The sequence below is a fragment of the Rasamsonia emersonii genome (assembly GCF_000968595.1).
Source record: "Rasamsonia emersonii CBS 393.64 chromosome Unknown ctg1118621760513, whole genome shotgun sequence".
NCBI classification, from domain to species: domain Eukaryota; kingdom Fungi; phylum Ascomycota; class Eurotiomycetes; order Eurotiales; family Trichocomaceae; genus Rasamsonia; species Rasamsonia emersonii.
The window spans coordinates 1-11,672 of NW_013562947.1; the positions used below are offsets into that span (position 1 = coordinate 1).

General features: G+C 52.1%; 5 protein-coding genes across 5 annotated transcripts; 2 read left to right on the forward strand and 3 right to left on the reverse strand.

The window, feature by feature from the left end:
- Positions 1-21: 21 nt before the first annotated feature.
- Positions 22-294, reverse strand: T310_7180 (Proteasome subunit beta type; the record flags this gene model as incomplete). Its single annotated transcript, XM_013470009.1, has 1 exon — positions 22-294. A coding segment is annotated over one exon (273 nt), but the record flags the coding sequence as incomplete, so codon positions are not given.
- An 849-nt stretch (positions 295-1,143) lies between these two features.
- Positions 1,144-2,249, forward strand: T310_7181 (BEM46 family protein; the record flags this gene model as incomplete). Its single annotated transcript, XM_013470010.1, has 4 exons — positions 1,144-1,283; positions 1,347-1,859; positions 1,907-2,032; positions 2,099-2,249. 4 exons carry the CDS (start codon positions 1,144-1,146, stop codon positions 2,247-2,249), a joined length of 930 nt encoding a protein of 309 aa, XP_013325464.1.
- A 1,121-nt stretch (positions 2,250-3,370) lies between these two features.
- Positions 3,371-4,767, reverse strand: T310_7182 (F1F0 ATP synthase assembly protein Atp11; the record flags this gene model as incomplete). Its single annotated transcript, XM_013470011.1, has 3 exons — positions 3,371-4,304; positions 4,376-4,703; positions 4,743-4,767. The coding sequence occupies 3 exons, from the start codon at positions 4,765-4,767 to the stop codon at positions 3,371-3,373; spliced, it is 1,287 nt and encodes a 428-aa protein (XP_013325465.1).
- Positions 4,768-5,197: 430 nt separating this feature from the next.
- On the reverse strand, positions 5,198-8,349 carry T310_7183 (uncharacterized protein; the record flags this gene model as incomplete). The annotated part of the gene is made up of 3 exons (XM_013470012.1): positions 5,198-6,263; positions 6,324-6,868; positions 6,922-8,349. 3 exons carry the CDS (start codon positions 8,347-8,349, stop codon positions 5,198-5,200), a joined length of 3,039 nt encoding a protein of 1,012 aa, XP_013325466.1.
- A 1,056-nt stretch (positions 8,350-9,405) lies between these two features.
- On the forward strand, positions 9,406-11,388 carry T310_7184 (FAD dependent sulfhydryl oxidase; the record flags this gene model as incomplete). The annotated part of the gene is made up of 5 exons (XM_013470013.1): positions 9,406-9,617; positions 9,700-9,828; positions 9,885-10,193; positions 10,329-10,484; positions 11,001-11,388. 5 exons carry the CDS (start codon positions 9,406-9,408, stop codon positions 11,386-11,388), a joined length of 1,194 nt encoding a protein of 397 aa, XP_013325467.1.
- Positions 11,389-11,672: the final 284 nt, after the last annotated feature.

Here is an 11,672-nt window from a genome sequence, read left to right on the forward strand (position 1 = left end):
GGGGGGGGGCGAAACAAACCTCAGTAAGTCCTTGTTTTCATAACATAGCTCTTGGAAAAGAGCCGCAGCAGTCTGCGTAGTGGGTGGCTCATCGTTCACGATACCATACATGCCCAGATGGTATGCCACAATGTCGGCGACAGCTTGAGTATCGGCCGCAGAGCCAGATCGGCAGCACCAGATCGTGTCGTGGACCTGCGTCAGTTTGTCCGTCACTCGGTTCGCAATGTAGGCACCAGTTGTTGTCCGACTGTCCGCTCCCAGAATAACACCGTCTTTGAAATTTATAGCCATGCTGTCGTACTGTCAATATGAATGACTGGCAATATACACAAAGAGTAGTTGAAGGACCACTGCTCACATGGAGGTTCCGAGACTGCGACGGTAACGGTTAGTAATCTCGCTATCCCAGTCGACGCCTGGGGTGAGGGACACGTACTTGACTTCCCCATTCTTCAAGTGATTCATATCAATATGGATGCCATCTATCCGGAGTATTAGCGTCGCACATTCGCTTCCTCGAATTGCAGTGCACTTCACCCTCTCCCAGCATGCCCGTGGTCCCGTGGCCGATCATCTTTGCTCCCGACAGTAACAGAATCAAGAAGTCGATTATCGTAAAATCTTAACCGTAACGTTCTTTATTTGGCAGATAGCAAGAAAGGGGGGAACTGAAGCAGAGGAGAGGACAACAGTCGTGGGGATAGCAGTTGGAAGCTGTGACGAAGCGAGGCAGCCAGCAACGCGTAGGCGGCGAGCAGCTCAGCTCAAGGCGGTGGGCATGCGGGCCTTCTGATTGGACAGACCTCGCGCCCATCGACAAGCAACGACATGGAGACGGCCAGGAGATCTGTCATCTCCATTCTCTATCGAATAGATCGGCCATTGCCCACGGGCTGAGGCATCTCGCGCTGTCCTTGTTACGCTGCAGAGCAACTGCAGTCATCTCGCCTCGTCTCTCGTTTCATTCCTGAGCGCGATCTTGGAAAACAACCCGATCATTCCGGTTAGCTGCTCACGCCGTTCCGTTCTCGGTATCGGGGCGAACACCCCGCAATGCGACAGCATTGATAGCAAAACCACCAGAACAAAGAAGTTCGGCTCAGCAGTCTTCCCTAGCTCGTTGGCGCTCGAACTTCCACCATGTCTGAATCTCCGTCGCCCTCACCATCATGGAATATCGCCGCAATGGCAGAAAGCGCCGTCCAATATCTGCGACTGCCGGTGCTAGCCTCGTCCGGCTTGGCTGTGGTTGCCAGCGGCTTGTTGTATTTCAAGCAAAAGTATGACATGGATCATCAGACTAATCGGACTTAATTTGACTGGACGGGACTGATATGTGGCAGTGAACTCATATACCCGCGCAATGTGCCGGCGGACGCGCGCACCAACATCCCCAAGCCTACCCAATTCGGAATCACCGACTTCGAAGATCTTATGATTCCTACCCCGGACGGCGAGTCGCTGAATGCTCTCTTCATCCGTCCGTCGAACAAACGCCTGGCTCGCGACCTGACGATCTTGATGTTCCACGGCAACGCGGGGAACATTGGGCATCGGATCCCCATCGCCAAAGTGCTGGTCGAGACGGTGGGTTGCAACGTTCTGATGCTCGAATACCGCGGGTATGGCTTGTCGACGGGAGTACCCAATGAAACAGGCCTGAAGATCGACGCCCAGACGGCCCTCGATTATATCCGCCAACGGCCCGAGACGAAGAGAACCAAGATTCTGGTGTATGGACAGAGTCTCGGCGGGGCGGTAGCCATCAACTTGGTGGCAAACAACCAGGAGCAGGGAGATATAGCGGGTCTCATCCTGGAGAACACCTTTCTGTGCATTCGGAAAATGATCCCAGCGTATGTGTCCGGAGAGAGAGGTAACTGAGCGCAGCTGACGTCTTTAGTGTCTTTCCCCCTGCCCGCTTTCTGGCACGCCTGTGTCACCAATACTGGCCCAGCGAAGATATTCTACCCAAGATTACCGAAGTTCCGATACTGTTTCTCAGTGGGTTGAAAGACGAGATTGTGCCGTAAGTATACTACCGAAATTGCACTTGTGTCAGAGTTGTTTGACGCTCCTCTAACTCGTCTTCTAGTCCGTCTCACATGAGCGAACTGTACGCTCTATGTAAATCTCCGCAAAAGGTGTGGCGCGAGCTCCCGAACGGGGGACACAACGACAGCGTCGCTGAGCCGGGCTATTTCGAGCACATCCACTCCTTTGTCATGGAGCATTGTATCGACTAGGCCTTGCCCTGTTTCTGTATTTCTTCACATTTTGCAGATCACTGTATTTTCTCATTCCCATACCCTCTCGACGGTTTTTCCCCCCTTCGCCTTGTCTTTGCTATCTATCCGTTCTCCCTCCTACCACACCAGTTCATCAAAATCAAAGATACCCCCTGGCGCCGAAGAAATACTACCTAAGATACTACCTAAGAATACGGACGATTGTATTGGGATTGGGAATTTTCCGCCCGAAAGTGGAATAGCTGGAATGGGATTTCCTGTCATATGCAGATATGCAGATATTGATCCTGGACTGGACTGGACCAGGGTGTTTTTATTCCAGTGGAAACATGTTTTTTCTTCTTTTTTTTTTCGAAATCATTTCCCTACCATTTCGTTTCCTGTCATGAGTGAGTTTCACCTAGTTGCAGTTGTCGTCTTTCCGTCTGTTTTTTTTTTATTTTTTAATGTCCTTTTTTCTTCGTTTTTGCTACTTGTATGTACTTTATTTGTATGTAGTAAGTACACACATTGACCACGTTAACGGATGATTGATTGATTGATAATAGCAAATATACGGAGTAATGAATCCCACATGGAATCTATCTCATAAATACTCTCGTAAATAAATACATGTAGGCAGAAATTTAAAAAAAATAAAATAAAATAAAAATAAAATAAAAATAAATAATAAAAATAAAAATAAATAATAAATAATAAAAATAAATAATAAATAATAAAAATAAATAATAAATAATAAAAATAAATAATAAATAATAAAAATAAATAATAAATAATAAAAATAAATAATAAAAGCACCGTACATTGCACCATTCATTTCAATTCCATGCTAAGTTACGTCTTGATACGCCTTGTCTTGAGCAATCGCAGTGAATCACTAGAATGATTTTACTATGCAGTTATTTTATTTTATTTTATTAACTCTCTGAGTATCATAGGAAAGAAACCAACGTTGATCTGATCGATCAATCCATATATCTCATCCAGAGAGATCGTAGATCGTAACTTCTCTATAGTATAGTACAGTACAGTACACGTAATGTACACAGCATGTATAACAATCATCATCAAAGACCACAAAAACAAACAAACAAACAAATACAGAGAGAGAAGAGAGGTTATATCTTCTCCGTCTCCTCCATCAACTCCTCCACCCTAAACCCCTCGACATCACCCCGGGTAAACATACGCAGCAACTCTCCCTTGCGGCCACTTCCCTGCCCGCCAAAGTCGTAGAACCGCTGCACGCAACTCACCAGCCAGCTTGCCTCTGTCACTGACACGCCCCGGTCGGGCATCACCTGGCCGTGCATCAGCACCAGCCCTTTTTCGTCTGCTAGGTCGAGGTAGTGCGTCACTGTTGTGTGGGGCTGTGCGTATGAGCCGTGAAGTTTGTAGGATGCTAGATGCGTGAAGAGGATTGTTGAGGTGTGGGTGTTTGCTGTTTGTGTTCCTGGGGTTGTTGTTGGCAGCGGTGATGCCGGCGGGTGGAAGCTCCATTGTAGGAAGTGGATGTCCGCGCCTCCCTCCGGGGTAGCAGCCTGTTGCTCCTTTCCTTCTTTATTTCCATCCTCTGCTGCAGGGGTTTTTGCCTGTCGAGGCAGCGGAAGAATAAACTGCGGGTTCGCCCGCGCCGCCTCCGCCATGCGCTGGTACGTGTCGAGCGGGATGGTCGCGCAGATGGAGAGCGGGTTGCCCGCGTGGCGCAGACGCCAGAGCGCCTCGATCTCCTTGGGCGGGAGGGTGAGGATCTTTTCAATGTCTAGAAAGGAGCTGAGGGGCTTAATGCCCGGTGTTTGTCCCGAGACGGCTTTTGCGGCTGCGGCTACGGAGGGTGAGGATGCAGATGACGACGAAGACGACGCAGATGTAGATGTAGATGAGGGAGACGGCGGCGGAGGAGGAGAGAAGGGAGTTTTCGATTCTGCGTTTGTATTATTGCTCGCAGAAGACTTCAGCTCATCAGGCGCAACGGCCGAGGCCTTGCGACGGTACTCCTCGATTTTGTCCTTGTACGCTTCCTTCAACGACTCGATTGAATCATGGCCTTCCCTGGACAAAAACAAACAAAAAACGTCAGTCTATGTCAGCGGCCAATCAATTGAAGAAGGAGTCATGCTTACGCCTCTGCCTTCTTGCGCAGCTTGTCCTTGTACTTCTCTAGGATGTGCGCGGGATCGCGATGCGTGGCGAGGAAACGCACGTCGTGCACTTGGGCCCATCGTCTCTGCTGCTGCACGCGGAGAACCCGCGAGCTGCCCGGGCACCTCAGGAGGGAGTGGAGTGTCGGCGATCGGAGGGATGACATGGTGAGGTTGGGTGGTGAAGAGGATAGTAAAAAGAGGAGGATCACCAAGGCCAGGCTAGCATCAATTAGCTTCTCCGCGCCCGCAGTTTGTCGTCTCCGGTTGGCGCCGCCTTTGCTTGGCTCCGCCGGAACCCTAAATTCACCTACATTTAGGTAACTAGGGAGGTACTATACCAACTTACTCAGAAGTATCTTCCTTGCAGACATGTACTGCTAGAAAAGAAATTCTTGGTTGGCTATAAAATGATCCACTGGCGGAGGAGTGTCTCTCGTCCCGTTGGTCGCATTAGACGGTCTGACGTACAGATGTAGATATAGATAGACAGATAGTTTGTTGCTTTAATCGAATTGAACCCTTTTCAGTGCTGAACAGCTACTAGGTAGTAATGAAAAAGACAAAGTTACCTTTTGGGGTAAATAGTCAAGTTTCATATGTACTGTACTGTTTGAACATACATGTACAGTACTTGGTAGTCGAGATCGTCTCGTCAGTCAAAAATAAATAAGTAGATAGGTAGATGGATAGATCGATTGTACGACTTCATTTTGTGTCTCCATTGACACTTTTTCTTTTATTTCTTTCTTTTCATTCAGAACAAATGCATATATTATGCAGCATACATGGACATAATTTAAACTACACAATCCGACTCTCCGGCGGACCGAGATAACTATCCCTCTGCCCGCCCAGATCAATGACAATCTTCTCAAACACCACGCCAGGCTCAAGAGCCCACAGCTTGAGCGTGTGCGCGGATCCCGTTCCTGTTGCACTAGTGCTGTTTCCGTTAAAGCCCTTGATTGTATACGACGTCGTCGACGCCCACACGTTGTTGGACACGGCCGAGGGCCAGTCCGGTGGGTAGGTGCCCAGCACCGTGCTCGGGACGTACTGCACTACCTGGGGATTGTCGTCGTCGTCGAAGGCCAGCGCGTATCGCAGCGGTCGGTCAGGGTTGACGTTGAGTGACGGTCCCAGGTACAGCGTTATGTTGACGGTGCTGCCGTTGGCCGCAGGGCTGAAGAGGTACATGTCGTACTCGAGACGCGGGGAGGAAGGCGCTTTCTGTGACGGCGCGTTCACCGGCAGCAAGGTGACGCCCGACAGTGTGCGTCCGTACCCCGGGATCACGGCGTAGGAGACGTTCGCCGTCGAGGTGTTGCGCGTTGCGTGCGGCGCCTCGATGCTGACGACGCCGTCCGACTCGACGAAGCCGTGGAAGGACGCTGGCACGACCGTCTTGTTCACGGGGAGCTGGACAACCGGCATGGCCGAGTTCCCGTAGTCCCCCGTCGGGAAGTGGCCGGTTGGGATGCTGACGTTGATCGAGACGAGGCTCGAGCCGATAGGAGCCTTGTCCCAGTCGACGGACAGCTGCACGCGGACGTCGGTGGTCGTTCCGTTTCCACTAACATGGACGGTGCCGGAGGACGGTGTCGCGGTGACCCAGGAGACGTTGGGGGAGATTTGGAACTCGAAGCTTTCAGTTGAGCGAGAGTAGATCTCGATCCAGCGCGTCGACGGTCCGTAGGGATCTATGGGTGGCAGGGTCAGGGTGGTACTCGACAAAGCGTGGTATTGATCGTCGCCAGGGACAGAGGCATTGCTGCCCTCGACAGAAACACCCATTGGACCCGCCAAACTGTCCTCTAACAGCTGAGTGTATTGGAGAGGGGGGAGTGTGTTTCTCATCGGCTGCTGCCTATACGAATCCGTTTCAGCAAAACCTCGGTCAAGGTTATTAGTAAAAAAAAATACTCACCAGTAAAGGTAACCCAGATGCGTCTGGTCCATGATATGGTTCCATTTTCCATCAAGAATCTTGTGATAGGAAACCGTCAAGTCGTGGTCCTCTTTGAACAGTTTCAACGCCTTGTCTGCCATTGCCTTCGCGCTTGTCCGTCTCTGGGACGCATAGAGATTATTCTTGGCGGCCGTAACATGGATCTGAGTGATGATGTGGCCAGCCATGCAAGGTTGCAATACCAGCTCGAAGAACGCCGGCCGGGCAGCTTCGCTGAGTCCGCGGTACACATCACGGGCATCGTTGACCAGACTCTCCCATTGACTCACCACGTTGTTAGCCTCGTTGTAGTTGATGATGCTGAACGTGCTCGGGGTGATCATCTCGAATTTGCGTCTAGCTGCGTACTGGCCGTAGCGGTTTACGATGTCTGCGACTTTGTCGGCCCCCGCTGCCCCGAATTCACGAGTGGCCCAGAGCTTGAGCCACCGGCTGGTGCTGTCCGGATCGGACCAGCTGGGTGTATCGTAGGCCAAGTCGAAGAAGTGGTTAGTCGGGATTTCCTAGTCATCTTGTCAATATATGACGGATATTCCCACGGAAGAGGCTTGCTAACCAATGCTTTCAAGTCGCCAACATTCACGATCCAAATATTCCTTGCCTGCCGCTCGTATGCGAGATGCATCTGCTCCCAGGTTTTCTGCAATGAAATAGTGTTGATCCACTTGTAGTCTTGGGGGTCCCCGACGTAGTCAAAGTGATAATAGACGCCAGCACCGCCAGACCGTGCAGTCTCATTGCCAATCGGCAGTCTCTCGATGTTCCCCCAGTTGTCGTCTGCCCAGAGGAGCGTGATATCGTCCGCCACACGGAGCCCGTCTTCGTAGTAGCCGCCCACTTCCTTGTAGAGACACCACATCTGCGGGATCCAAGAGATGTTCGTCGTGTTGAAAACCTCGGAGAGGATCTGCTCCTCCGCGGCGACGATTTGCGCCAGAGTTGTGGCGTTGATCGTGGGCGATGCCGTGTCGCCGAGACCTCTCATGCCCATAGTATATATGACCTCGTAATTCTTGGACCTCTCGACGCCTTCTTTCAGGAACTGGTAGATGTTTTTCTCGTTCGTAAGCCAATTCCACGGGCCCTGGAGAAGCAAGCTCTGCTCCAGAGTCCATCGCATCAGGGGCTCTGTGTGGCTGGTTCCAATCACAATCCCGTACAGGTCTGCTGTGGGGAAATTGCGCGGATCGTCCAGAGCGAAGATGTTGCTCCATTCTGCCGGCCACAGGTAGTTGGCTCTCAGCCTCAGGAGGAGTTCGAACACGTGTGCGTAGAAGTCGGCGTTGAACCCAGGCCCATACTTGCAGGGTGGGTAGTTCACATTGATCCAGTTTGTCAAGGCAGGTGCCTCGTCGTTGATGAACAATCCGCGGTATTTGACCGACGGCGAGCCCTGGATTTTCTTCGTGTCCAAAGCGTATATCTCCTCGTGCTGAGCGGGCGGCACGTCGGCGAACCAGTACCACGGCGAGACCCCGATCTGCTCTGAGATGTCGTACAGCCCGTAGACAGTGCCACGCCTGTCGCTGCCACTGACGACCAACGCCCGCGATATCCCCGGGAAAGGATTGTCCACGATTTCGGTCTGGAAGGCCTCCCATCTGCCCTCTGTCGCGGAGACGTCGATCTTGCCGGACTGCGCCAAAGCATTGATGAGACTGGAGTTGCCAATGGTGCCGGCGATAATCACGGGGCCCTTGTTTGATACTGCTGCTAGCCCAGACGACGTTGTGGTGCCATTGATCACCGTTTTGGTCAGGTTCGTTCCAGTAACACGCCCAAAGTCCACGGCAAGGTCACCGGCTGCTCTCAAGACTGCCGGCCAGTCGGCTGAATCGAGAACAACCGTTCCAGGGGGAGTTCCTGGGCCTGCAAGCTTCAGATATCCTGGACTGGAGGTGAAGGCGACGACAGGCTGTTGTCCAAGGGCATGTGCTGCTCCCCATAGGGAGACGCACCCCACAAGGAGACTGGAGAGGATCATCTGCACACAATGAAGACTGACTCTCTCTTCTTTCCGGGTGAAAAATCCACATCCCCAGGGGTAGCCATTTGCAAATTGCGAGCGCAGGTCCCTTTAAATAGCCGGCCGGGGCATCGGCACCAACATCAGGGTGGAAATTGATATGGCCCAGCCCAGGCCTCCTCTCCTTTCTGCGGAAGAATTGCATGCTCCCCTATACCAAACTAATGATAGACAACAGGGGATACGTCATGCAGCCATGTTGTTGGGGTAAATCCGGCAAATACCCCGGAGTACGACAGCGGCTTGTTTCCCCACAAACAGCTTCGACGATGGCGTTTTAGGCTAAATGTTACCCCAGAAAATGGTTGACCATCTTGATCCGGCAGTTGCTGTCGGGCTGACAGTGTATCTTGGTCTGCGAGAGCTTTCGGGAATTCATTCGATCTGCTGCAGGAAGAAAGCACATGGTTGAAGCTGGTCTGCAGACACGAAGTTGCAAGTAAAGATCTGCTACTTCAACAGTAAAGCGAATCAGTATACAAGACTTCGATCAGATAAACAAATCTTGGCCTGCAGTGTAATGATAAAGCCAAGTCCGATACGGAGCGGAACTAGTGGGGTAGAAAGGAATATATATAGTTCCAAATTCTGCAGACACAGCTGAACACTCATATTCCACTAAATCCAAGTCTGCAGTGTAAACAGGATAGTAAAAAAAAAACTCCACCGGAGAATAACTCTACAAGCATTACCTCCCTGAAAATGGCCGTGGTGGACGAGAAGACATCAGGAGAGCTGAAGACACGTGAGGGCCTGACTAAGCCGCAGCCACGTGTTGCAGAACTACGGAGGATGAAGCTCCTTCAGGATTATTCCTGGCTGTTAATGTACAACACTCGTTTCACCTCTTCTTTTAATTGGACTGTTACTTTGTCGCTCTTTTTGCAAATGTTTTTCTTTGTTTGATCGTTCCCAATTCTGTGTCACTATCCCGTCCTGCCACTTGTCTCCTCCCGCCCCTTTTGCCAAACCTCCCGTCTATCTACTTCTCACCACGCAGCCTACGCCAGCAGGATGGCAGCTCGTCCGACGGCACGTGTCTTTCTCATCAGCGTCGTTGTCGTTTTCTTCCTCGTCGACATTATTTTTCTTCGTCCCCAAGGCCCGCCCAGTCCGGCGAGCCGCGCGCCCGGGCATCTGGACAAATCCTTGCCCAACCTCGAGATCGATGATGACATTTTGAAGGGCAACGTGGTGATGCCGAAATTGGGAAATGAAACTGCCAAGTAAGTCCAATTGCGGTCGTCTACAGCGCTGCTGTCATGCCCGTGCAATTGAAGCATGCTGACGGGCGCGATTACCTCACAGAGCGGAGCTGGGTCGGGCCACGTGGAAGTTCTTTCATACAATGATGGCGCGATACCCCGAAGAACCAACGGAGGAGGAGCAGGAGGCACTCCGCTCCTTCGTCTATCTCTTTGCGCGATTGTACCCATGGTAGGCGGCGGCTTCACACCATCCGGGCGGATTTGGAGGCTAATTCCGTTTCCCAGCGGCGAATGCGCAGCTCACTTTCAGGCACATCTGAAGAAATACCCGCCCCAAGTCTCGTCACGGAATGCGGCGGCTGGATGGGCGTGCTTCATTCACAATGAGGTGAATCAGATGCTGAACAAACCCATATTTGACTGCAATAAGCTGGGCGACTATTACGACTGCGGGTGCGCGGACGACGAGGACGACTCCACGTCTTCGTCCAAGTCCGGCGACCAGGTTGACAAGACGGGCGGTGTCGGAGGAAGGAAACAAGCTGATACAGGAGTGGAGGAAGCGCCCCTTGCCGTGGAGATTACGAAGGAACCGTGAGTCGGGCCCTTGCCTGCGCCATCTGTCGTCCGGCATGGATACTGACTACCGGCTTAGGCCGACACGGGGTGGATAGAAAACAAGATAATTTGAATTACGGTCTACTGTGCGCGTCTTGATTCTTGTGACAGATACCACCCTTACCACATTCCCGCTGGCTGGCAGACTATCTCAGGCGGGACTGGATGCGCCCTCCTTGTTTTCTTTCTCGGATCCTCCTACCGAGCACACATCCAAAAATTGAGCCCTACACCCTCTTCCATAATAGCTCGAATTACCATCCGCAGGTAGGATCTGGTGCTAGTCGGGATGAGATCATGGAGGCGTGCTCTGTGCTGGATGAGGAATTGCCTGCATTCGCGGGAGGGTCATTGGTCCCATGACTCGCGATAGTCTGCATCGGGGCGCTTGACGGGCGAAGCGGCTTCCCGACGATGGGAGTGGCGCGCTAGTCGGTGGTCTATTTTAAGGCTATCCCTGGCTCCTCGACTGGATATGACAGCTCTGTAGAGGGATCGAGGATCGGAATTTGGGTATCAATGACAGGATGTGCACACCACCATCTGTTGGTTGCCTTTTCACGTGCTACGGTCACTTGACGCTGCCAAGACCCGGGATATCACCCGCTTGTCGCCGTCTTCTATCTACGAAGTAGGCTCTTTGAGTAGCTACGAGCAAGTATGCTGTCGTATCGGCATGTCCAGGAATGTGACATCGAACGGAGGATATACGTAAGCCCTATCCCTGGATAGAGGGGAGATATTGCGATCCTCCCGATCGCAGACACTGCCCAAGGGGCACAGCTGCAGGGCGTTATTATTATATCCCACCACCACTAAGTCTGATCGCCAGCCCGCCGCACCAACGCCTCTCCTCTCGTTAGGGGCCAATAACGGAGGGAGGGGTGGTGAGACTGCACGCGGTGGTTGGGCGATTGCCGCAGGTATCTGTCTCCTGACTCCAGGCGTCGAGGGAGTCGTTCGTGATTTGCGAGCCACCCTGGTTGGTGGATGGCAGTCTCAGCTGTCGCGTACACAAGGCTCAGACACGGTCTCCTGGCCCCAGGGGGCTACAAAAGTAAACACGGCAGGTCGCGCCCGCGCCTCTCTCAGCGCAAGTGCTGTATACTGGATTCCCGTGGAAAGGAGAGTAGTTTTGTCTCTGCGATCACTCGATCTCATCTGCTTCTGATATTTTTATTGTCCCTCTGTTCCCCGCGTTTGACTGGTTTGCTTCCTTCGCCCAGCAGGGAATAGCGGCGCCTGAAACAGGACTAGCGGCAGGCCCCTCGCGCTGCCAATCATCTCGCAGTTCTCGTCCGATCGAGTCGAATGATTTTACGCGCCGGAAAAAGAATAAACACGGCATCAACACTGCCTGAAGACGACCGCTAGTCGGCAAAAATAAAGGGGTGCGTGTGTCAGAGAAGACAGCAAGTTTTAAAGATTGCTCCCCACCTCTCTTCTTGGGTAACT